This window comes from Suricata suricatta, chromosome 10, assembly GCF_006229205.1.
Source record: "Suricata suricatta isolate VVHF042 chromosome 10, meerkat_22Aug2017_6uvM2_HiC, whole genome shotgun sequence".
Classification (NCBI taxonomy): Eukaryota; Metazoa; Chordata; class Mammalia; order Carnivora; family Herpestidae; genus Suricata; species Suricata suricatta.
Genome location: NC_043709.1, coordinates 104,036,482 through 104,061,251, shown reverse-complemented (window position 1 = coordinate 104,061,251; position 24,770 = coordinate 104,036,482). Strand labels below are relative to the sequence as shown.

The 24,770-nt window shown below is 50.5% G+C and overlaps 2 protein-coding genes across 4 annotated transcripts in view; one reads left to right on the top strand and one right to left on the bottom strand.

Moving 5' to 3' along the window:
- Positions 1 to 274: 274 nt before the first annotated feature.
- On the bottom strand, positions 275 to 24,732 carry IL17RA (interleukin 17 receptor A). Of its 3 annotated transcripts, XM_029955781.1 has the most exons (14): positions 24,389 to 24,731; positions 14,595 to 14,648; positions 14,409 to 14,433; positions 13,520 to 13,666; positions 12,423 to 12,535; positions 10,963 to 11,089; positions 9,420 to 9,467; positions 9,152 to 9,315; positions 8,376 to 8,459; positions 7,927 to 8,011; positions 7,154 to 7,165; positions 6,785 to 6,886; positions 4,803 to 4,841; positions 275 to 4,216 (listed from the first exon to the last, which is right to left on the bottom strand). In XM_029955781.1, exons 1-14 carry the CDS (start codon positions 24,530 to 24,532, stop codon positions 2,724 to 2,726), a joined length of 2,637 nt encoding a protein of 878 aa, XP_029811641.1. In that variant the 5' UTR covers positions 24,533 to 24,731; the 3' UTR covers positions 275 to 2,723. The 3 variants fall into 3 exon arrangements, with proteins under 3 accessions (XP_029811641.1, XP_029811642.1, XP_029811643.1); XM_029955782.1 differs by lacking the exon at positions 7,154 to 7,165 and having other exon boundaries at positions 24,389 to 24,732; XM_029955783.1 differs by lacking the exon at positions 14,595 to 14,648 and having other exon boundaries at positions 24,389 to 24,729.
- LOC115305338 overlaps positions 24,531 to 24,770 on the top strand; it is a 1,252-nt gene continuing 1,012 nt past the window's right edge. The window contains exons 1-2 of the mRNA XM_029955564.1: positions 24,531 to 24,548; positions 24,597 to 24,738. Of these exons, the coding sequence (XP_029811424.1) occupies positions 24,531 to 24,548; positions 24,597 to 24,738 (160 nt within the window). The remainder of the gene's footprint in view (positions 24,549 to 24,596; positions 24,739 to 24,770) is intronic.

The window sequence follows — 24,770 nt, the reverse complement described above, 5'->3', positions numbered from 1 at the left end:
CATCCCCCCCATCCCTTTTTTAATCAGGAACAAGACAGCAGGCAGGTCCACTTGGAAGCTGGCAGCTGGCCTGGTGCAAGCGTGCAGGCCTGGGCTGGACACCAGGCGCAGCTGCTCCACCGCAGGTTCTGGTGGCATGTTGACCCACTTGAGCCACTTCTGCTGCACTCTACTAAGGAGAGGGCCTGAGTGGTAGGAAAGTCACAGCTTGGAGGACATCTGTTCTTGGAATGGTGTTTCTGGGTGAAGTAGGATTTTATTAGCCATTTCAGAATCATGTGAAAAGAGAGGCATGGCTTTATTTATACATGCTCTTGAAGCTCTTGGCATTTGGCTGACAGCAGACACCACAGGTTGACAGAATTTCCAGCATTTATGCTGGAAAGACCAGTATGAGACTGGGGGCTTTAGGGTAGGCGAGGGGACAGGGGAGGAGCCAGGGAAGGACATTGAAGAAAGGGTGCAGGAGCCCTGGGGAACTTCATGATTCCATTTACATGTTATGTCCAACAACAGAGAAATCTATAGAGGGATGGGGAGTTTAGGGAGGTTGGGGTGAGGATTAAGGAGTGCTGGATTTCTTTTTGGGGTAAGAAACATGTTTCAAATTTGATAATGCTGATGGTGGCTAAAGTCAACTCTTCAAAGCCACTGAACTGCATGAGGGCAGCTGTGAATGGTATGGTATGTGCACTGTATCTCAACAAAGCTGTTAGAAAGAAAAGTAGCAGCCCTGGAGATAAACAGGACATAGCGAAGAAAGCTAATTGAGGACATTTGGCCTCAGAGGCCAGCAGAGCTAGAATTCAAGGTTTGTGGGGACTGCAATTCAAATGGGAATGTCTTCTGGGCTCCAGGACTAGACTGGCTAGGGCCATCCTGCCAGTGATGCCCACTTCCGGCGTATTGGAGAGGGGATGGAGCCAGAGAGGCTGGCAGCTGGGAGAACTCGCTTCCTTTCCTCCCGTCTTAGTCGCGTAGGGCTGCTCTAACAGAACACCGTAGGCTGGGCCGCTTATACATGCAGGAATTTATTTCTCTCAGTTCTAGAGGCTGGCAAGTCCAAGATCAAGAAGCAGGCAGACTGGGTGTCTGGTTCACAAAGGACCATCTTGCTGTGGCCTCATGTGGCAGAAGGCTGGAAGTCTGGGGCTCCATCCATGTGACCTCATCACCTGTACCTCCACTTCCGTCACACTGGGGGTTAGGTGTCAGTGTAAGGATTCTGGGGGGACACAGACACCCAGCCTGCAGTGCCGCCTTACCTGGTCCTGTGCTGCTGTCAGGCTGTGCACGGGCCACACTCTGTCTGGGACTTAGGCCTGGCGCCCCTGCCACTATGAGGTGAAAGCTCACCACTGGAAAAGACTCTTCAGCTAGGAACTCTTGACCTCTAGTAACATGTGACTCAGTAACTAGCTGGAATTCTTACCAGAGTTAACAAATTTGTTCATTCTTTTATTGATGATCTCCCTTTTGTGCACACATATGCATGTGTTTGTCACGCATACACGTAACCTGTGATAATCAGTTTCCCATTACATGCCAGACTCCTCCCCCCGTCACTGAAGCTTGGAGCTACAGGTGAGGACTCTATTCCAGGGGCAGACGGCATCCCAGCATGCTCACGGGCACCCTGGAGGGACAGAAGCCTTCAGTTTCTCCAAAAGAGGCACTTTCAGGAACCACTTCTCCAAACACTGGGCCTTAGCATCTCTCCTCTTCGAACCCACTCAGACTTTTAAGTACGGAGCGGTACACTTTCCTCTCCCCTCAGAGCGGCCTGTCTCTGCCAGCTCTCTCACTCCTGCCCTGCCCCCTCTGCCCACCCTGCCTCTACATCTCAGGGGCCCGGCCACGCAGTCCCTGAAGACCCCCATCTCCCATTGACTGAGCACCAAAAAGATGGCTCAGGATTTCAGACCTTTCTCCCTGCTGAATGCTGCTAGGTTTCATGCCACACAGTTCTATCCTATCTCTTTCCAAAACTGTCCTGAGATGGCTTTTGGGTATGTCTAGTCCTCAGCCTCCTTCTCTGCAGAGCAGCAGTAGAAGGGAATTCTGTATCAAAGGAATCCCAGGCCCCGGGGCTGATGTCCCCAACTCCAGCCTGGCCCACATGCCTTCTCCAGCCGGGGCTCTCGCTGCCTCTTCCCCACCTCTCTTCCGACCCTCTCCTTCCACTCCAAGCTCCCTTGCCTCCGGCCCTTACTCCACCCGCTACCTACTTCCCCTGCGCCGCTGCCTTCTGCAACCAGTCTCTTGGCCCAGGTTCCCCTTCTGTGTATTTTCAGGGCCCTGGGCAGACCCTTACTAAGGCTTTCCTTCACACATGACCATCCTGTTTGCTAATCTGTTGCTCTCACTAGATGTTAAGTCCCTCTGGCCAGGGTGGGACACAAAGTGTCACTCCTGCAATTCATCTGGCACATAAGAGGTGCAAAATAAGTGCTGAAGGAATGAAAGAATGAACAAATGAATGAATGACAGAGATTCAAGGACACTTTGTCACTAGCTCCTGGGGATGGGCTGTGGATTCTGGTGGGGAAGAGACATAGCCAGAGGGTCGGAGAAAGAAAATTAAGGGGGATGCGCAGGGATCAAGAGGTCTACATTTCAAAAGCAAACATTTCACACAGACATTTGTATACATCCAGACATTCATGTGCACACTCGTGTACACACACGCACCCTTTTCCCAACACCTGGCATCTGAGGAGGCCCTACGGTGCCTCGGGCTCCACATTGTCCCGGCCAGAGTTCGTCTGAAGCTCTTGGAAAAAAAGCTGCCACTGGAGGCTTCTCAGGCTCTCTAGGTCCTCAGGAGAGAGCTGCTTGGCCGGTCTCCTCAGGTCCTGCTCTTCCGCCCCCTCCTCCATTTCCAGGAGTCCTTCGGGGGGCTGCGGGGAGCTCCTGGAGATGTAGCCCTGGTCGGACTGCACGGACTGCCGCTGCCCGTCCTCGCAGGGCAGGTACAGGTTTTTGAGGGCCACCGCGGCACTCTCCCAGTCCTCCTGGGCCGGGCAGCCCAGACTCTGTTGGAGGAGTGAGAACATCAGGCCTTCCAGCTGTTCCCGCAAGCCCTCCGGGAGGTGGCCGGGGGATGCGCTGGGCGTGCTGCAGAGGAGCGGGTCCTCAGAGTCCACGGGGAGGAAGAGGACGCTGTTCCGCCTGGGGCCTTGGCCCTCCAGCAGCGGCCAGGCCTCATCTCCCTCCGCCATGGCCAAGCGGCTGGCCCTGCCGCTCCCAGTGGCTTGAGGGACAGGCCGCACTGCCCGCGCCGGAGGCGCCTCCTCCACTGGGAGCACCTCTGTCTGGGCCGCTGGCTCTCCCTGGGGCTGAACTTGAGGTTCCAGCCTGGACATTCCCCTTCCTTCCTCACAGATGTGCGGGTCGAGCACCAGACAGCCCTCGGGGGCAGGTTCCTGCACCAGGGGCTTCTGCTTGATGATCCCTCCTCCTGGCGGCAGCAGCGGCTCTTCAAACACCTCTCCGTCCAGGGATGGGAGGTCCGGGTCATCTGCGGAGCCAAGGTTCTCGCGCTCGAACCAGTCAGGGCACTGAGCCTGCCACTTCCGGAACCGCTCCACGGCCTCCTTCAGCTGCCAGCCACTGGGGCTCCGCAGGTAGTTCTCACCCGTGAGCTCCCCGACGCGGTGCATCCGGCCGGGTTCAAACATCTCCAGGTCCTGGATCCGGAAGTAAACTTCCTCAAATTTGTCCATGAGTGGGTACCTGGAAGTGATGTTGAAGAGGTCAGGGATATCACTCTCACTGCTGATGTCACGGAAGTAGCAGACGATGTAGGTGCCGAAGCAGGCTGGCTTCTTAAAGTCTGGCAGGATCATGTTCATGGCCGCTGTGAAGAGGTCCCCTCCGGGCTTCCAGCGGTCACACCGAAGCTGGACAGCAGGCTCCTCCCAGCCGAGGATGGCCTGCCACTTGGCGCGGGTGCCTCGGGAGCACAGGATGATGATCTTGGAGTTGGTCTCTACCATTTCCTGCTTCTGGCGGCCCACCCAGGTCATGATCCCCACCTCTGAGATGACCTGCTCCTCCAGCAGGTCGAGGGCCACTTCGGTGCCACAGACGGTGAGCAGGAACTGGGCAAACTTTAGGACCACATCCACGTAGAGGGGGTGGTCAGCTGAGTAGACGATCCAGACCTTCCTGGGCTTCAGGGGTGGGGGCGTCAGGCCGTTCTTGGGCAGGACATCTAAGGGAAACAAGGAAAACCAGGCCCACGGGTTCAGGTATGCACCCGCGCTGATCCTCAAACCACAGGCCAGGAGCAGCGCTCCTAACTTGTCAGGCCAGGGACACCCTGGACCAGGCAGAGATTGGCTCCCTGGCCTAAGTAATGTACCTGAAGCCTCAGAATAAGCCAAATGTTGCTACTTTGCCTATTTTGGCTGCCTGAAAAGAATCACAATTTCATGCCTTCTGGGAGAGTGAATTTCTTTCTTAAGATTCCTATCTGCCCTTTAGCTGATACTTCAATTATTATAATTAAAGAGAAAAAGAGACACAAAGGCTTGCCTATGGAATACAAATATCTGTTGTAGGTAGGATCTCTTTTCATAAAAGATGGTCCCTTCCCTTCCTTATCTAAGTGATTTAAAAAATGTTCTCTTAGCTTTGCTATTTGAGGTCCCCTCTGTGTGGGGGTCCTAGGGAGCAGGTCCTCTTATGGGAGGTCTCCCGAAGGAGCTCAGGAGTTAGAATGCAGAAGGGAACCCACCCATGTCTCTCAAGAGAACCCTCCGTCAAGCCTTTGACAACAATACACACCAAACACTGACCTGTGCATTTGGTGTCTTTCCTGTATTTTTCATGAGACCCTGAAAGAAACAAAAATACACTGGAGCAGGTCTTTTGGAAGAGAAATAGGGACCAATTCACAGGGACCTCTGAGGCGTGCTGTCCCACCTCTGACACAGGGCAAATGATAAGGGAAGGCAGTTATCAGATGCTTCGGGCCTTTGCAGGACATCGTGCCGTGTGGAGTTGCTCAGGTGTGAATCCCAGGTCAGCAATGAACAGTTGTGAGATCTGGGAAGGTTACCCATGCCTCAGAAACTCTGTTCCTTCCTCTGTAAAATGGGTCTGTGTGGTAGGGATTAAATGAGATTGTATATGTGAAGTGTCTGGCATGTTGAACATACTCAATCAGCGGGGGCCACAAGCATGAGGCAGAACTGACTCAGCTGGGACCCCAGAGCGGTGACTAGGGGGTGGGGAACGGTCCACCCATGTCCCTCATCGTAGCCCTGGTTCCTCTCCTGTCCACAGCGGACGTGTTGTAAGCCTCTGGTGAGGACACTTCTGGGGAAGAGGCTGTCCCTGCATTGGAGTGTTTCTCAGAGGTGGCCCACACAAGTAGCCCCACCAGGCTGGTTTGCGACATTTCCTCCTGGTATTTTCGAGGTGAGGAAGGGAAACAACATTCTTAAGCAACTACTCCCCACCCCCAAGCACAAAGAAGGAAGCTGTGGTGCAGGAGTCGGCTCCCCAGTGACACAGCAGGGTAAACGGAACATCCGATGGCCAAGGAAGACATGCAGAACCTTCATTTCAATCCCCACCTTTTGGGCCCTTTCCCAGAACTACCAAGAGATAGTCAAACGAGTGAAGTTCCTTCGTGTCCTCTCCTGCATGTGTCCTTTCAAGTCAGTGTGGTGTATGGCACTTCAGCAAGAGGTCACAAGCACAACAACAGAAATGAAGCAAAAGCCTCTCTGGCGTCTGCAGAGCTTTACAGTTTATAAAGCGCTTTAGAGTCTATAAAAATGTTAACTTATTTGACCCTTCCAAGAATCCTGTGGAGAAGAGCTCTCTCACTGGGTGTTCCAGTGCCTGGTCTGGTGTTCTTCCCATCACACAATAAATAATAATTATTAATACCTAATCCTGACAAGCCTTGAACATGTGGAAATGGCTCCCAGACTGCTGAAGGGCCCGGGCCCAGGGAGGGCAGGGGAAGGCGGAGCCCCTAGGCTGAAGGCCCATGGTCTCTCCTGCTCAGAACTTGGCCAGCGCATTCAATCCTCACCATAGCCCTGAGGGGGAGGTGTTATCCCATTTTACAGAAGAGAAGAGCAAATATAGGCTTTGTTAAGCAATCTGCCTATGCCTGCAAAGCAGGGAGGCAGAGCTGGGATCCACACCAGTACGTCCTGGATCCACCCAGAGCCTTCCTTCCCTGTCACACCATGCTGCCCCTCACCGTTCTCCCTGACCTCAGATGTACAAGTCTGGGGGCTACAGGATGGAGTCATTCAGCTCTCCCACCTGCCTGGCTGATCATGTTTGATGCAGGGAAAATGCTCCCTTAGCTCCTTCCATTCAGTTTATTTGAATGGTATTCCTTTTAGTAGCAATAAATATAATTATGGCTAACATATGCTGAGCAAATATGTGCCAGGCTCCATCTAAGAATTCATACACATTATTTCAGGTCATCCTTGTATTTGTTCTACGATGTGGGTACCTTTATAATTTCCACTTTTTGAAAGAGGAACCAAGGCTCAGAGAATTTAGTAATTTGCCCACGTTGTAAGGGGCGGAGCTGGTATTTGGGCCCAGGGCAGCCTTCCTGCAGACAGAGGTCTTGACAACTGAGCTAGGTGTGGCCTAAGAGAGGCAGTGTCTGTCCTTCAGGCTGGGGTTGAAGGGCGCCCTCTGAGGATAGCCTTACAGAGACTGGAGCGGAAGGAAGGGGATAGGAAGAAAGAGAGGAGCAGAGGGGAAACCCCTGAGCACCCCCACAGCCCCTGCCCCTTACCGGGTAGCCTCCAGGTCATGCAGAGGATCAGCAGGATGACGGAACCCACCAGCAGGATGGAAATGCCCGTGATGAACCCGTACACCCACAGGGGTATATAGTCTGCGGGAAGCAGAACAGCATGAGTGATATGGCAGAGGAGGCCTGCCATGCCAGCCCTGAGCTCCCCCAGGCCCCGTGCCCCGCCCCTGGGCTGTCCACTCTGGCCTGCTCCATGACACGGCGACGATCCCCACCCCTGGGCTGGCTTCTCGGCTCAGCCTCGTCTGCCTGGCTCCATCCAAGGCTCAGTCAGGGACATCTCACGTGGCCCCCAGGGAAAGGCCCCTGCAGACTCCTACAGCGCTACGGAAGGAGATCGGGGCTCACCTGCGATCGAGGCTGCAATGAGAACAACGGGAAAATGGTATTCTTAATTATCAGCAGTGGCGACAAGAGCCATCGCTGCCCCCACTGAGGGCCTAGAAGTGACCCTGGCCCTGCACTAGCACTCTAGATACCCGTAAACTGAGTGAAAACATCTACAGGGAACACCTGAGTTGTTGGTCTACTAAGAGATGCCCCAACTCCCAACCGGGGGGCCGGATTCTCCTCCAGGCCAATGCAGTGTAGCAATGCAATGTTGGCCGTAGCCACACGCTGGGCTGCGGGTGGCTTCCGAGGGAGGCTGGTCTCGGTGCGGGGGCACGGAATGGGCTGCCGAGTCTCCAGCCCTCAGGTCAAAAGCTGGAGCTCTGCCATTTCCTTGGTGTATGATCTGGGACAAGTTATTGAACATTTCTGTGCCTCTCTTTCCTCATCTGTGAACCTGTGGGAGGGACCCTCTGCCTAACAGTATGAAGAGTCACAATTTGTGAGGGCTGGAAGTGGACATAGCAAAAACTTCATTTAGTACATGGTCCATAACTCTAACTCTCTGACAGTAGCAATCCCTATTTTTTTCAGTCCCAAAAGTTGAGGATCAGAAAGGTTAAGTATTCTGCCCACAGCTACACAGCTAATGAAAGGCAGTCAGAAGTCCTACCCAGGAGTGTCTTTAGAGCCCCACCTTGCAGGCCCGAGTACCTCCGAGTAAAGTTAAACTCAACGTCAGGGTTCAGCTCAAGGTGTTGGCCTTCATTCACGCTCACCCCCCAAAATACCTGGAGGATCTGGAATTTCTGGGCAGGGCACCATTACGGAGTGTCTGAGGCAGTCGTTTAGACAGCTACTGAAGAAGGGCTGGATCTGTGAGAGCACAGGAGAGAGGGACCCTAAGATGCTGGGAAGACTCGGGGCCTCCACTGATGCTTGCCCGCCAGTAGGCCGTTGGAGAGGAACACACACCTGGCTGGCCACTCCTGGAACTGCCTGTGGCTGTCGGGCACATCGTCCATCAGTTACAGGGGCCAAAGAAGCCCACCCAGGTGAGGCTGGGAGAAGGGGCCAGGAAGGGGACATGATGCCTCGCCAGGTGGGGAGGCCCAGTGGGGCACAGTGCCAGGTCCTCAGAGCACGGGGCCCTGAGCTGCCGCCCTCCTTTCCTACTCTGCCCACCTAGGAGTGCCCCCTGGGCACGCGCTCCCACACCTGTGCACGCCACACAACCCACCTGCACTCGGTGGCGGCAGCACCAGTCAGAGTCTGACAGGGCGATCGTGACGTTGGACCGCTGGCGGGAGTCCTGGTGCGCAGGCTGCGGGGAGAGGAGAGGATGGGTGAGAATGCACCACATGCGGGTGGCTGGTGAGGACGCTGTCACTGCTGTCCAGTGTGCCCCTTAGGAAGGCCATGCACACAAATGCTTGCCGGGTTTCTGTTCCAGGAAAGACTACATTTCCCCAGGGCGACTGGTTGGTTGTTAATTCGTGAACATGTCTAGTAACTGGAATTTCTCTTTGCTTTGGCTGCTGGCACTGTGGGGACAATCTGCGTTCACGGCCAACAGCGGGACACACATTTTCAGTAGTAACTGCACCCTCGTTCCATTTTACTTCCTCATCTTTATTTCCCCTTTGTCTTAATACCCACATGTAAAAATCTTCAGATCCTTTTTGGAATAGGTGAAATAAAAAAAAACACAAAAAGAACAGAGGACACTGTGGGGAAGGAAGAACTAAAAGGACGGAGGAGGTGAGCAGGACAGAGATCAATGACATTTATATCAACTGCAGGATCAACTATAAGAGACAAAGGGAAGATCCACCACAGAACTGACTCTACGCCAACCACGTATCAGAAGGAAAGGAAAAGGACAGAGCTGTGCAGGACTGGGATCGACTAGTGCTAGGCTTCTGGCAAAGGCTCTGTCCTGACAATGGAGGAGACTTGAGGCCGGGGGAGGCGGGTGGGGCCACACTGGAGGGGTCAGGACGGCGGCAGCGTTACCTCAGGCACCATCAGCGCGTGCTGGAAGCAGCTCTGGTTCTCCGTGTCCGGAAAACTGGTCAGAAGGATCTGGTAATGGGTAGATTCATTCCACAGGGTGAAGCTCACCCATAGCTGGCGGGCCTCCAGGCTCTCCACGGTGATGTTGGGGTCCCACAGGCTGCCTGCTCAGGGCGCAGACACGGGATGGGAGTGAGGGGAAGGTGTGCACTGCTGCGTGCATGCTCCCAGGCAAAGCTCCCCCTGCAAGACCGCCAGCCACTGTTACCTGAGCCCACGCATGGTGCGGTCATCTTCATCCTGGGGTCCTCGCAGCCTGTCAGCCCGAAAAAAGGTTGACACTAAGCCTCTGTCTTAGAAATTTTGCTCTTGCAGACTCCCAACATCAGGGATAACAACCTCTTTCCTTCTTGGGAGCCTTCAGAGGTGGCCCCTTCAAAGCCAGCTCCCAGATAGCCCTGTTGCTGGGGGCCAGAGGTCCTACAGAACTGGGGGCTGACCTGCTTATCTCTTCCCTCCTCTCTCAGGGAACCTTCCAGACTCAACTGTACTCCTCCTGAGCTTGCTCTGAGTGACCCAAGAATATTGGCCCACTCTGGATCCTCCTCCCACCTCCAGGCTTCTCTGTAGGTTGTGGTTGTCTCCGACTCTTGACAGAGGCACAAATATTTTGTTCCTCCACAGCAGTGTTTCTCGAACTTTCCTGTGCATCATCATGGGTAGTTTCTGATTTAGTTGATCTGGGGTAGGTCCTGAAAATTCATGCTTCTAACAAGCTACCAGGTAATTTGATGAGGACCACTGCTCCATAAATATCTTCCTAATCTCCTTTCCCCAGTGGCCTTGACGGTTTCACTTTCACTTTGGTTGAAGAAGACATGTGATAGGTATGAATTGCCGCAGAGTGACAGTCACTGAGTCAGTCTGCTGCAGGAACAAGCACTTGCTGAGCACCCAATCTGTGCCTGGCACCGTTTTAGACAGTGGTGAGTAAGACAGAGTCCCTGCCCTCTGGAGAGCACATTCCAAAAGAGATCAAAGAAAACAAACAGCATAATGTAACGTCACAAATATATCGTGATAGTATGTCAGGGAGTGATGGGTGATGTGAAGAAAAATGAAGCAGGGTAAGCAGATCATGCGTGTGTGCATGCGTGCATGTGCACATGCCTGTGTGGAGCGCTCCAGAAACGGAGGAGACCGTCCTCACCCTGAACAAGCATTTCCTGATGGCCTACTATATGCAAGGCACCATGTGGTGCTGGAGGTTGTGCAGATGGGTATAAGCCCCAGACCCTGTCCTCAAGGGGGGGCTGGGTTTTCAGGTGTAGTTGGCTTTGAACAATGAGACATGCTGAGATTCTGGGGAGGACACAGGAATAGGCAGTGCACACACATGAGACGTTTTAGACGATAAACACAGTCTTCTTAGGCAGGACGGATTAGTGGGGGGAGAGGACGCGGCACCACACATGGGATGGCAGTAGACAATGCAGGTGGACGTGGCGCACAAAGTGAAGAACCAGGTGGGGGCAAGTGGGGAATGAAAAAGGAGAAGGTGCAGAGCACGGTGACGAGAGCTGGAGACAGGCTAGAAGCAGGAGTGAAAACTCTCTCGAGAGTGGCTCGTCCTCCTGGCCCTTCTGGGGCAGGAGCTCCCCAACCGTGGCATCTGTTTATTCCGTAGGTACCATATTCAGACAATGGCAGCCACCATCCAGCTGGGCAGGGAGGCGGATGTCTGAGCCATCTGCTGGTTTCTTCCCCAGGAGCTGAGTGGGGGAGGGAATGGCTTGGGAGGGCGCTCTTACCAGGTACAGGGAAGTTCCTGGACTGGTGGTTTGGGTCACCGTCAGGGATGGGTTTGGGCAGGTGGTGAACAGTCACCTCATACTCCTGGCCAGGTTCTACCACAAAGTGGCTGAAGGCAAAACGCCACTGAAGAGAGGGAAGAAGGGGTGGTTGGAAAGGTCACACACTTCTCACCCAAACAGTACCAACCCCACCCACCTCCAAAAGATCAGCGAAATAGGAGAAGAAAACAGCCATCAGAGCAAGATCCCAAATGAGAAGGAGGCACGTCTTTGTTCTTTGTTTCCTCTGGTCTTTGCTGCCTATTTTAAAAAACCTAGGTCTGGCCCTTCATCGGTAGACTGTAGCATCATATGCCAGAGAATCTGGGGAAAGTCAAAATAGTCCTCCTTCCCTGTGAGCCCTCTCAAACTCCAGAATAATGGTGTAAGGGAGCCAGGGAGCTGAGCCAGAGGACTCAGGGCTATTGGGAGAGCTAGCACACAAGAGACAGTTCTACGGCTTTGCCTATTTTGGGCTTTTCATTTCATATGAATGGAATCATTCAATATGTGGAAAAAAAAAAGCAGCTAAACACCATTTGTTAAATGACTCTTCCTCCTTAAGGGAAAGCCAGGAATCTCTTGAGAATGTTCTGGAGCAGGAAGGGCAGAGGAAGGTTATAGATTCCCACTGAGTCTGCTCCTGTAGGCACCTTTGTTGCACAGATAACAGAAGGTGTGCAGATATTTTTTTCTGGATGGTGTAGAGGACGCGGACTGATTCCAACTCCCATTCTAACTATCCTGGGGGTGGATGGAGGGCGGGGGCTTTGCTTCTAAGTTGATCTAGGCATCTGGTCCTCACCATCCACCTAGCAGTCAAGTTTGAGGGTCCTAATTATATACAGGAAAAGGGATCTGTCTGGGCTGCTTGTGTTTGTGGGAGATCTGCAAACAGGCACTTTTGCAGATTTCAACCAGCAGTCCGCACACTGGAACGTGCACCAGAATCATGGGCAGGCTTGTCCAACATTGATTGCGGGGCCCTACCCTCAGCGTTTGATTCTGGAAGTCTGGAGTGGGGCCCTAGAGTCTGCATTTCTAACTGGTTCCCAGGGCATGTGTATGCTTTGTGAACCCTGCTTTAAACAAACTAAACTAGAATCAACATTTTATCATCGGGAATAAACAGAAACCGTTGCAGAACTCACTGGCTTGTGCCCCAGCCAAGGTGGTTCTCTGGGCTGCACAAAGCTGTTCCTTCCTGGAGGCAGGCCCTAGGTTAATCCAGGTTACAGAGAAAGAGAGCAGGAGGAGGGGCCTAGGAAGTCCTTCCCATTCGACTCTCTTTTCAATGAACATCTAGGTAAAGCTGGAAGCAAAAGCCGGGGTGGGTATGTCTGGGAAGCCTTCAGAAACATGTTCTGCTCCTCACTGTCACCACGGGAACACAATCCACTCTGAAGCCAGATGCTTACCCGCTTATAATGATGCTTTAGTCTGGTCAGAAACTCAAACTTGACACACAAACGTTCATTGGTGTTCAGCTGCAGGACAGACAACTCTGCACCCTCCAGGTAGAGGACACTGGCTGCAGGCCAGAGGGAGGAGAGGAGACAAACAGATGCAGATCCACAAACACAAACCACGGGGTGTGGCACTTCCCCAACTGTTATGCTTACTCACTCTTAAAAGAAAATCTGCACATTGTACCTAACCCTCCACTTCCTGTTTCTCTTTGCTTGACTCTTGGGCCTGAGTTAGCCTCCTGCCCTGCAGACACTTACTTCCCAGCTGCGCAAGGACAAGTGAAACTTTACACTGGGCTAAAGGCAAAGGCTGTGCAAATGTGTGGCTGGGGGGTCCACAACATGGCACGGGTGTCACACATGGCTGTCCCCATCCTTGGAGAGGCTGGGACAGGCACCAGAGGCTGGAGACTTATAAGGAGGATGACCTCCCCCAGGCTCTGGTCACAAATGTGGGACTGGCTCTGTTAACCCCAATCTTCCTGATTCTGTCATACAACTCTCTGTCCTGGAAAAGTTTTTTGGGGAGAAAGGGTGTTGTTTTAAAAGATGCCAGCCCCTAAGGGTAGCTGGTTGGCTCAGTCAGGAGAGCATGTGACTGTTGATCTCGGTTGGGGTTATGAGTCTGAGCCCCACATTGGGCGCAGCAAAGATTACAAAAAAACAAAACAAAACAAAAAAGCCAGGCCCTAAATTTAGAGGAAAAGCAGGTTGGCAAATGTGTACCATTTTCCAATAAATATTTGCTACTACAGTCAGAGAATTAACCACTTGAATTCCTTTTCCTGGTTGATAAGGATTTTAGGCTGAAGGAAGGCTGGTGGATTGAGAAGAATCCATCGTGGGTTAATATCTAAAACACTGAAAAAGTATTCACTTTTTGCATGAAATGATGGCACCTCTCAGCATGAACTCTGGGCCCTCATGTCTGAGCACAGGACTGGGAGCCCAACTCTGAATCTGGCAGGAGAGACGGATGGTCTAGTCTATGGATTCACGTGGAGGTGGATAGACTCCCCCAGGGCCCTTCTGAAATGCCCACTCACCATCTGTCTGCAGGGTCCATCGGATGTCAGCTACAGGCAGCAGGTCTCCATGCTGGGTCTGGACAAAGTCCAGGTGGACCCGGACGTCCTTTGGGGATGAAGGGGTCAGATTTCGAGGGTGGATCCAACTGTCGTCCAAGCAGGTACCTGGAGCCAGAAAAAGCAGAAATCAGAGACCCACATGCTCTGCAAGAACCTGAAAAAAACTGCAAAAGAATGAGGTGTGCAGGCGAGATGTGCCAGCAGTGGCTCCAAAGAGATAGATCTTAAATGCTCAGGGGGCCTGCGACCCTCGGCTGGGTTCCGGGCTTCACCAATCTGTCCCCCCCTCCCCCCCCGCCTCTCTTCCAGCTTGTCTGGGTCACTGCAAATCTCTGATGTCTAAAGGGCATGTCAGGACAGAAGACAAAGCACGAATTTGGTCTTGATGATAAAGCAGTGAAATGAGAGCACAGGAAGGTTGGGGTAATGATAAAAGTTGATTTATTTTATATGCCAGGGGTCCCTAATTAGCTCAGACACTTGAAGTACGTGCCTCCTTCTCGAATTAAAACACAAAACAGAATCAACACTACAGATGTCTCTCACCTTACAGTGACGAGCTCTGGCAAATCAAATCATACTACAGACACGCCAGGGCGGCACCCCAGACAATACCTTCAAAACCCAAATGACAATTCTGTTTCTCACTTCTGGACTTTTGCATAATGGATATTCTTGACAGGAAGCGCAGGTGCACACATCCTGGATTCCCAAGGGCACTCCTGCCAAGGGCTGTAACCCTTATCCCAAATCAAAGTGAACTGGCGGCACTCTTGTCGGAGATCAGCACAGGGTTAGCACTTTACTAACAAGGCAACGGCAAGACGAACAAAAACAGATGACTTACTATTCTTGACTGTGCAGTTCAGCCCCTGTGGAAAAAAGGAAAGTGGTGATCACAGGTGTGAAAGAACGGCAGTTCACGAGCCAGGCTCCCCATGCTTCCCCTGGCTTGTTCTCAAGAATAAAATATACACTGCCCCCAACCCCCACCTCAGGCCTCTCTTGGGGCAGGGAACCACATTTTTCTCACACTTCTCTCATCCTGCCCATCCAAGGAGAAACAGGATGGCAGTGGGTACAGTGGCTGGCAAAACACAAAGGGCATTTTCTGAGTAACTGGTAGCAGCTGGGAACTTCCCAATTTTAAAAGACACTGAGAGGGTTCTCTTGGGGCACCCGGCCGAAAAGGCCTCTAAATACTCCGAGGCTTCCGGGCTCCCGTCTGGTCTGGATAACAGTGCTGTAAGGGGAAGGAACAGAAACCATAGCCCTCATTACAGGATCGGTTATAGAAAATTCATCAAGTTTTTACAAACTCCCTTAGGTACTAGACCCTGTTCTGGGTGTCTTAGATACATTATTTCACTAACCCTCACACACAGACTAAGAACTGCCCTCAGCCCCATTTTAAAGATCAGAAGACCAAAGAACAGATATTCCCTTATGCTGCCTCCCACTTGGCAATCTGTATTAACTCTCTAACCCAGAGGAGTCGAATTTAGAAGCCCCAACTACAAACAATAGGAGATGTGATTGCTGGGCTTGAGTTTGGCCAGCTGAGTCTACGTTGGAAGACATGCACACGTCCATGGAGCTCAGCCACCTTCCCCACCCCTTACCAGCTAAGTGACTTTAGGCAACCAAACATTGCCAGGCCTTGATTTTTTCAACTGTAAAATCAAAACACCCATAACACCAACTTCACAGCATGGTTGAAAATTAAATTATACAAATATAAAAGATCAAGGGGCAGGGGTAGGCTCGTGGTGATGGTGGTGTAGGTTTAGGGAGCCCCTTTCCACTTTTAATATATCTCTATTACAAAAAATTTCAAAGAGCAGAAATGTATTTGTGTATTAATGATGCAATTAGATAAAGTAATAGAGCGCTCCTGGACTGTTTAACAGGCAGTTTACTAGAAGCCCTAAGAAAATTGTTATGAAGAATTCTGTAGTGCCCAGGGAACTGTGTCTCTGTCTGCTAAACGAGACAATATTTATCCAGTGTCTGGCACCTAATGGCTGCTCTTTAATTACTGGCTGCCCTTCCTTGGAGCTTGGCATATAGTAAGCACTCAATAAATGGAAGCTACTACTATAAGAGGAGACCTGCATGTATTCAAATTTGGCAGTGGAGCAAAGGACGAACTCAGGCTCAGGTGTTTCTAATTATCCAAACTGGCAAAATGGATCAACCATGGCTTGTGGGAAAGTTGGATGTTGAAGCAGATCAGAAAGAAGATTTTTGTGACAACACAGGGATTTGGTATATGCGTGTAAATAGGGTGTTGGGATCAGCACCCGCCTTCTCTCAAGAGGGAGCAGAGAGCACCTAGGTGGCTCAGTCAGTTAAGCGTTGGAGTCTTGATTTTGGTTCGGGTCAGGATCTCATGGGTTCCTGAGTTTGAGCGCTACATCAGGTCTGTGCGGAGCCTGCTTGGGGTTCTCTGCCCCCTCTCTGCCCACTTCCTCCCACCCTGCCCTCTGCTTGTGCTGGCACATGTGTCCTTTCTCTCAAAATAAATAAACTTTAAAAAAGAGAGAGAGAGAGAGCAGAGAGACAAAGCTAAAGATGGGAGGGAGAAGATGCGATGCCACCCGGGTTCACTCATAAAGTGGGTACAGGGATGATATCCTTGCGCATGCCCCAGGATTGATTCCAAGCATACCATTTCATCCATACCTTACCATCTGGGCATCTGGGACACCAGTTCAAGAGCCCGTGGGGTCCAGATTTTCTGTATCCTGTCCAGCTCCTGGTGATGAATTCTCATTGCCCGGGGCCATCAAAACCCTGCTAGGCACTCCTCACATGTTCCAACAAAATCTCCTAGCTGTCTGCTCACTCCAGTGTCACTGTTTCCTTGCTGGTGAGGAAATTAACTCCTAAGCACAAGCTCATTTCTCCTTCCACTGGAAACCCCTAGGACTGGGCACAGCTGAAATCAAGAGTCGGATGCTTAACTAAGCTACCAGATGCCCCTAATGTATCAAGTTTTAGAATTATCCTTGTGCTATCTTTAAAAAATGAGTAGCTTACCCTCTTGTTCTGTGGTATTAAATGTCCATCAACAGGGGGTGCCTGAATAATGGGAGATCTAGTTTAAATCTCAATATCCATCAAGACAAATGGTTGGATATGGGGCACCTGGGTCACTCAGTAGGTTAAGCATCTGACTTTGGCTCAGGTCATGATCTTCTGGTTCCTGGACTGGAGCCCCACATTGGGCTCTGCGCTGACAGCTCAGACTTCGGACTTTGTGTCTCCCTCTCTCTCTGCCCTTCCCCTGCCTGCACTGTGTCTCTCTCTCAAAAATAAATAAACATTAAAAAAATTTAAAAAACACAAAACAAATGGGGTTGGGTTAAAAAAAATGGTTGGATAGACGGCTCTCCACTATGGAATATTATATAAATATTAAAGAGAATTAGTGACATAGATACTTACTGACCTGGAGTGATGGCTAAGATGTGTTGATGAGTGAGGGGAGTTAAGCTGCAAAGAACTTTTTATTGTATGAACCAATTTTCTATAGAAACAAGTAATGAAAAAACCCTTCCCATATATTTACCTGTGTCTGAATACAATTGCATGAGCATATGAAAATATGTGGACAGATACATAGCAGGCTGTTAACACAGAAGAGATGGAGAGAGGGAAGGTAAGGGGGAAAGATTAAGTGAAGCATACAAGAATAAATTTCATTAGACGTGTGGCATGTTGATCATGTACATATATTATCTTTTCCCTTTCCCTGAACCATGTCAAAATTCTAGGAAAGAGAACATTTTATAAATTTTCAAGGACAAAAGAGGAAACATCAGTGGACAAAAAGAAGTGAACACATTTTGAAAAGCCAAAGAGGAAGGAGGAGTAGACTTGGCTCAGGCCAAGTGGAGGAACTTGCATCTGAGTGCTGCAGAAGCGAATGAGGCAGGAAGGACGCCAGTGGCTCATCAGAATCTTTTAAAGAACCAGGTCCTAAAAGTGCCAGGTGTTGGGGGAGGTAGTATAAATGAAGGAGCTGAAAGGAGTGTGGTAAAGTGAAGGTCTACATACGGAACGTTGGGAACCTTAGCCTCTTTTCCCTGCTCTGATCTCAGAATGCTGGCAACCACGCCCCAGGAAAAGATCTCCAGATTCCACTTGCCACTGACAGGGCAAGTTCACTAGCCTGACCCCCTATATTAAAGTCTGATGATCAATAAGCTCCATCTATACAGAGTATTTAATCAGCTTTTTAGGACCTCATTCTTTAAAATTTTTTTTTCAATTAAGTTTTTCATTTTAATTCCAGGATAGTTAACATACAGCGTTATATTAGTTTCAGATGTACAATATCGTGACTAAACACTTCCAAACATTACTCAGTGCTCATCATGATTAGGACCTCATTCTTAAAATATTCTCAGACAGCCAAAGAGTATCAGATACTTAAGAAGTTTCCTGTAGGAGAAATAGATTGAAACTTACAAATTTTAAAAAATGCTCTTGAAGGAAATGCTGAGCACATAATAAAATGAAAACAAACAAAATTATAATACTTTCAAAGAGATCAGAGAGGACATGGACAAGAACAGGATACTGTGGTAAAATGAACAAGCAGGGAATAAAAATGAACCTTGGAAATAAAAAATTCCATAGAAGGGTTGGACTGCAAAATTCAGGAAATTTCTCAGAAAGCAGAATAAACAAACAGAAATTAGAGAAAATACATGAATATTTAAGAATCAATTCAGGAAATCAAAGTATGACTAATTGGATTTCCAGAAGACGGTTATACTGGAAACAGAGGGGAAGAAACGAAAAAGCAAAGAAATCCCACTCCAGAACTAAAGGATACATATTTCCAAAATAAAAACATTCATTGAATGGCCTGAAAAAAAGGCCCAGACCAAGGCCCAACATCATGAAACTTTTGGAATACCAAGAATAAAAAGAAGATCCGATTTGTTTCCAGAAGGGAGAAAAATAGGTGCCATACAGAGAGTCAGAAAGGCACTGACTTTCCTTTTTTTTTTTTTATGTCTTTATTTTATTTTGAGAGAGAGAGACAGAGAGTGAGCGGGCGAGGGGCAGAGAGAGAGGGAGACACAGAATCAGAAGCAGGCTCCAGGCTCTGAGCTGTCAGCACAGAGCCTGACGCGGGGCTCAAACCCACTGACGGTGAGACCATGACCTGAGCCAAGGTCGACCTTTTAACCAACCGAGCCACTCAGGTGCGCCAGGCATTGGCTTTCTTAGCATCTGTACTGTTTGCTAGATGGCAACAAATCAATGCCTTCAAAATTCTAAGGGAAAATTATCTTTAATCCACAATTTTGATACCAGCCAAATTAATCAAAAAAGTGTGAGGGTATATACATATATATATTTCCCTCATATCCTTAGACATTTTCTGAGAAAACTGCAAGACAATATGTTCTAGCAAAATGAGGTAGGTGGGCTCTGAGAAGAAAATCACAGTGTCCAAGTCATGGGAACTGTAAACAGGACAGATTATCTAGAATGAGAGTTGTGCCAGGGGCCAAGTTCAGGTCTGAGCTGGAGAATGCAGGGTTCCAGGAGGGAGTTCTCTGGAGGATGAGGGAATGAAATTGAAAGAATATCTGATGTGTGGGGAAAACAATGTATGACAAATCCAATAGAAAACAACTGACTAGTTATTGGAAAATCATGGAAGATAAAGAAGTAAAGGAATTATCATCACAGAGGGGAAAAGAAATTACACCAGTAAAGAAATATAATCAAAGTGCACTTATTTGTCTCAGCAGGAATATTCCTTACTTTGTATAAACACCATGGATTTCACTGAAATTGTGACGTAACTACAATGGGAACACTGGGAGGAGTATGGGAGAAGTGTAAGAAATTTAAATTTTTATGTTGAGTCAATAGGTAATATCTAAAATTGACAAGTCAAGAAAAACAGTATACGTACATTTAGAAATGTGGAGGCAAATGCCAGGAAAAAAAAAACCCACTAGGGGCACCTGGGAGGTTAGTCGGCTGAACGTCCAACTCTTGATTTTGGCTCAGATCATGACCCAGGGTCATGGGATCGAGCCCCAAGTAAGGTTCTGTGCTGACCATGGAGTTTGCTTAATATTCTCTCTCTCTCTCTCTCTCTCTCTCTCTCTCTCTCTCTCTCTCCTACCTCCCCTGCCCATGCTTGTGTGTTCCCACGAGTGTGCACGTGCTCTTTCTCTAAAACAAAACACTAAAAGAAGTACAAGTGATCATCTCTGGGAAACAGTTTTAGGGAGTGCTGAGGGCTGGGACAGAGATGTGATGGTTTTGGTTTTCAATGTCTTAGCATTTTAGAAGGATCACCATATACCATACGTGTTGTCCGAAGCAAGCACAAGATCACCACGTCAGATAAGAATTAATTAAAAGAGAGACTTTTTTTCAGAACATTACTCCAAACAAAAGAAGGGATTAAACAGTGAGATAAACAAAGAAAACATGAATTTGTTTAGGGGAAGAAATAGCAGACTTATTCCTTTAAATTTAATTTCTGTGTAGAATCTACATTAGTATGATGTCTTAAATGATGTAAAAAATGCATTCAAGGTCTTCTTTGAATGCTGAGATAGATCTTGTATTCTCTTCCAATAAATCATCCCAAATTTCTTTACTTCAAATGCCCACTTAAAAAAAAAGCTGGGTCAGAATGTTATTTATGAGCATGTTGCTTGTGAATGGCGTTTCCTGCAGAAATCTGAGAGGGAGAGTGTTGGTACAGAAGATGTCACTGGTAGCAGCTAACATTTATTGAGTTCTTTTGTGCCGGGCATCATGCTAAGCACTTTATACACATGTCTCACTTGATATTTATAATAGCCTAATGAAGTAAGTACCGTTATCTCATTTAAAAAATGTTTATTTCTGAGAAAGAGAGGGAGAGAGAGGGAGTGAGAGAGGGAGAAGGAGATAGAGAATTCTAAGCAGGCTCTGTGCTGTCAGCGCAGAGCTCAATGCAGGGCTTGAACCCACAAACCATAAGACCATGACGTGAGCTGGAATCAAGAGTTGGATACTTAACTGCTTAACCAACTGAGCCACCTAGGCTCAGTCCCATTTTTACTGATGAAAAAAACCAAGGGACAGAGAGGTCAGCTAAGTGGCCCAAGGTCCCATAAAGCTGACATTCAAACCCATGCAGTTTTGCTCCAGAATCCATGCTCGTTTTTTTTTAAGTTTATTTATTTATTTTGAGAGAGACTGTGACAGTGCAAGTGGGGGAGGGGCAGAGAGAGAGAGACAGAGAACCCCAAGGAGGCTCCACACTCTGTGTGGAGCCCAATGCGGGGTCTGAACCCACAAAACTGTGAAATCATGACCTGAGCAGAAACCAAGAGTTGGACGCTTAACTGACTGAGCCACCCAGGCGCCCCCGAAATCCATGCTCTTAATCACCACTATACTGTCTAAATAATAAAAAAGGAACACCTACAGCAGGTAAGCCAGTATTCTCTATCCCCAGTGGTAAAGGTTAAAAGGAAGAAATTTATTTCACTATGTTTAACTGTGTGCAGGTACTGAACATTAACAGGTGCCTGATAAAGAAAAGTGGGCTCTGAAGTCACATACTGCTTTGCGTCGCAGCGCCGCACTCACTAGCTGTGTGGCTTTTGGCCCCTAGCATGTCATCATGGGCCTGGCAGTTTCTGTGAGTGTGGAAGGAAGCTGGCATGTTAGCCCCAGGCAGGGTGCCTGCCACAAAGCTGCAGGTGAATGTTAGTGCCCTTGTACCTTCCAAAGCCACAGCCCACGTAGTCTGCTGGCTTCCCGCACATGTTATTGCTGTCCCCATGACCCTGTGAGGGGAGGATCTTTTACAGGAGAACATGGGTCCATAGCAGTGGAGCGGACGCAGGGCCGCAGAGCGGCTGAGCAGGGAAGCCTGCCCCAGAGACCAGGTCTTCGGACCTGGCGTGTCCTCTCGCCTGCATGGAACTACCATGTGCTTCTGGCTGCTATATGAGATCACGGTCCTGAGATGGCAGTCTTACGGAGCGCAGTCAGAGTGTGGGGCTGGGTCTGATGGCCAAGGAACCTGTTAACTGTGCTGGGGCCACGAGTGCCAGCAGTGACCCCAGCCCTGCCTGCCGGAAGGCCTATACCATGTGAAAACATCCACAGAACACAACTTTTTATGCCAGGAGAGTGGCATGGCAACCAGATGATAAGGGTTACATCTAACAGTTTTTCTACCACAAGTCAAAACCACAGAGTGCTCAGGAAAGAAAAAAAATAATTTGTAACACAACACATATCCTGTCTCTAAAATTGTGTGTTAAAACTCATACTGACCAAAGCCAAGTCACTGTCTTTCCTTAAGGGTTTTCCTCTGAGCTAGCAGTCATAGCAAATCTGTGAGAAAGTCCGGCAGGGGAAGAGCCAACCAGGAGGCTGCCCAGGGAAATGCAATTACTTATGGTTTCTCCAGTATTGATTTTTGTGGGGAACTCAAGAGTCATCTGGGTTTTGAGGTGCTAAACCCAGGAAGCCAGAAATAGCGCTATGCCTGGTGTCAGTTTATCGTTGATTTTCAAGCAGAGCTGTTCATTCACTCATTCATTCCACAAATATTTATCAAGCCTCCACGTCCTGGGCTTGCAGCACCAGGCTAAGAACAGAACAGGTGTGTAGAAGGCTCTGCTCTGTCTTGGGAGAGAGTCGCTGAATAATAATTCCAACCAGGCTTTGGATAAACATTCGTATTCTGGAATGGGGAACGGACATACTTTGAGATGGTTTATCCAGCTCTTTCATTGTGGAAGAGAGGAAACCCGGGCACAGGCCGCCTACATTGCCCAAGCTTTGCAGAGATTCCAAAAGTGAAGCCAGGATGCAAATTTGGGTGCTCTGAGGCCAAGTTTTTGTGGTCTCCCCTCCCCTCACTATATTGTGTCCCATCCACAAACACCACTGGAGGCAGAGAAATCTGAAGGGTGTTGTTTCTTTTTAAATGGACTAGTCAGTGAAGTAGGAAAGATGTTTGTTCATGGAGCTGAGTGGTCTGTGAGCCACGTGTCTATGTAGAGGCAAGATGGAGGGAAGGAAGAACACAGGAGATGGCAAACAAATCTGGCCGATAAGTATTTCTCTCCGGCCCTGCTCCTGACTTTTAGTAGCTTCCCACTGAGCCATTAAGGTCAAACACTTTTAGTCTAGCTCTTATACCAGGCCAGAATGTAGTCCCTACCTCCCTTTCTAGCTTCTTCTCTCATTTTCCTGCCACATACACACCCTCTGCTGCAGCTGCAGTTAGTTTATCCTGTTCACCCAAGGGCCTTGGCTCAGACTCTTTCCACCACCTGGACTGCTCCCACCACCCCTCAGGGCTGCCCAAATGCTTATCTGCCCTGAAGACCATCCTAGCCGGTAAAGAGTTTTCTTTTCCCTGGAATTCCGTGCCCTCTCTGGTTGCACAAGAAGCACTTGCTACAGGCTGCCTTGCACCACAGTTAGCCCCTTCAAGACTCTTCCCCCTCCTAAATGATTTGAGTCCCTGCACATTAGGGTACCAGGGGTGTTTCCTTATAGTTTCAGTTCAGAGCAACAGTAGTATCTTGTATTTTGCAGGCACCTGGCAAATGGCCATCAAAAACTGACCACGAATTCTCTAGGTAGAACAGTTCTATACCAAGTCTGTGGGAAGGATCTGCTGAGTACATGTCCCCTGCTTTGCCTAAAGGCGGGACTCACAAGGACATTTTCCAACATTATTCACATTAAAAAAAAAGTTTCTTCTAAACCTCACTCACTCTCCACTCTCTTTTGGCAAATCCTCCGACATTAGATAAGGAGAAATATCGTTGGTTGTTTCACATCCTCTGACTCAGATACTGGGTCAGAGGTGTGGAGGGGAGGGGGCTGAGGAAACCAGAGAGAAAAGGAGGAAAGAGAGGCAGTTTTTAGGGGAGTAGCCGCGGTTTTGCTGTTTGTTTTCTTCCCCTTAAGAAGGTCCTCCCCAGAAGGCCATTCCGGGACGGGTGGGCCTGTCACTCCCCGAGGGCGCCCTGGGGGTACTACTTGACAGTCTCAACCGACGAGGGTGGTGGCGGTGGTGGAGGGGGAGCCGGAAGGGCGATGTCTTAGTCCTCTGCCCAATCCTGCGCCCCTGGGGAGGTGTCGCCCAGCGGTCCGGAGTCGGCCGACTGCCCTCCGCACAACTGTCCCCATCTCACCGCTCTGGGCCCTCGGTCCCCGCAGGCCGTCCGGGCTCTAGCGCAGGGCTCTAGGATCGCTGGGTCTCTCCTGGGGGCAGTGGGGCCGAGATCCGTCGGGGCCCCCAACCTCCGCACGGCCGCCCCCTAATCAGGTTGTCGGGGGGGCTGGTGGGGTTCCTTTGACGGAAGCTCCCGAGGTCCGGACTGGTCTCCTGGGCTCCGGTCCTGGCCCGCCCCGGCACCGTGCGGATTTGCAGGGCGCACGGCGTGGAGGCTGTTCCTCCGAAGAGCTCCCCCCACCTCCCTTTCTACCCGGCCCTGCCCAGCCTCTCCGGCCGGACCCCGCGCCTCCCTCTCCTTCCCCGAAAAGCGGGGCCCCAGCGGCAGCGGCGCTCCCGCCTCCCGCACGGGACGCCGGGCCAGGTTGTGCAACACACGCCGCGCGAACTTTTCTCCCGCAAACTCCCTCCGCTCTCGGGTCAGCCCCGCAACCTCTGCCGCTCCGAGTGTCCTCCCGAGCGCGCCCGCGCTGAGACCCCCAGCGCAGACTTCCTGCCGGCCCAGCCCGGGGCACCTCGTCTGCTGCCGCCGCCCCTGTCCTGCCCCCGCGCCCCGGTAACCTCCGGGTGCGTCGGAGTCTCACCTGCTGGGAGCAGACCGGCGCCGGGTGGTCCAGAAGTCGCGGGGAGGCGCGAACCAAGGCCAGCCCGCTCAGGAGCAGAAGCAGCAGCAGCCGCCCCAGCAGGGGCCCTGAGACGACGGGTGGCCCGAGGCGCGGAGTCCCCATGGCCCCGCACGGTTGCGTAGGGCTCGCGGCCCGCGGCTGCGGCGCTGCGAGGTACCGGCCCTAGGCTTTCCCTTCCTCTGAGAAGCCCCGAGTCGGCTGGTCTTCGTCCGCTTCCGGCTTCCAGACGCCCAGGGGGCGGGCCACCAAGGGGCCGGCCTCCGGCCCGACCCGCGCTCCGCTGGGCCCGCCCCCGGCCGTGCGTCCAGGTGCGCGCTCCTCCCCGCGCTCCCGGGCGGAG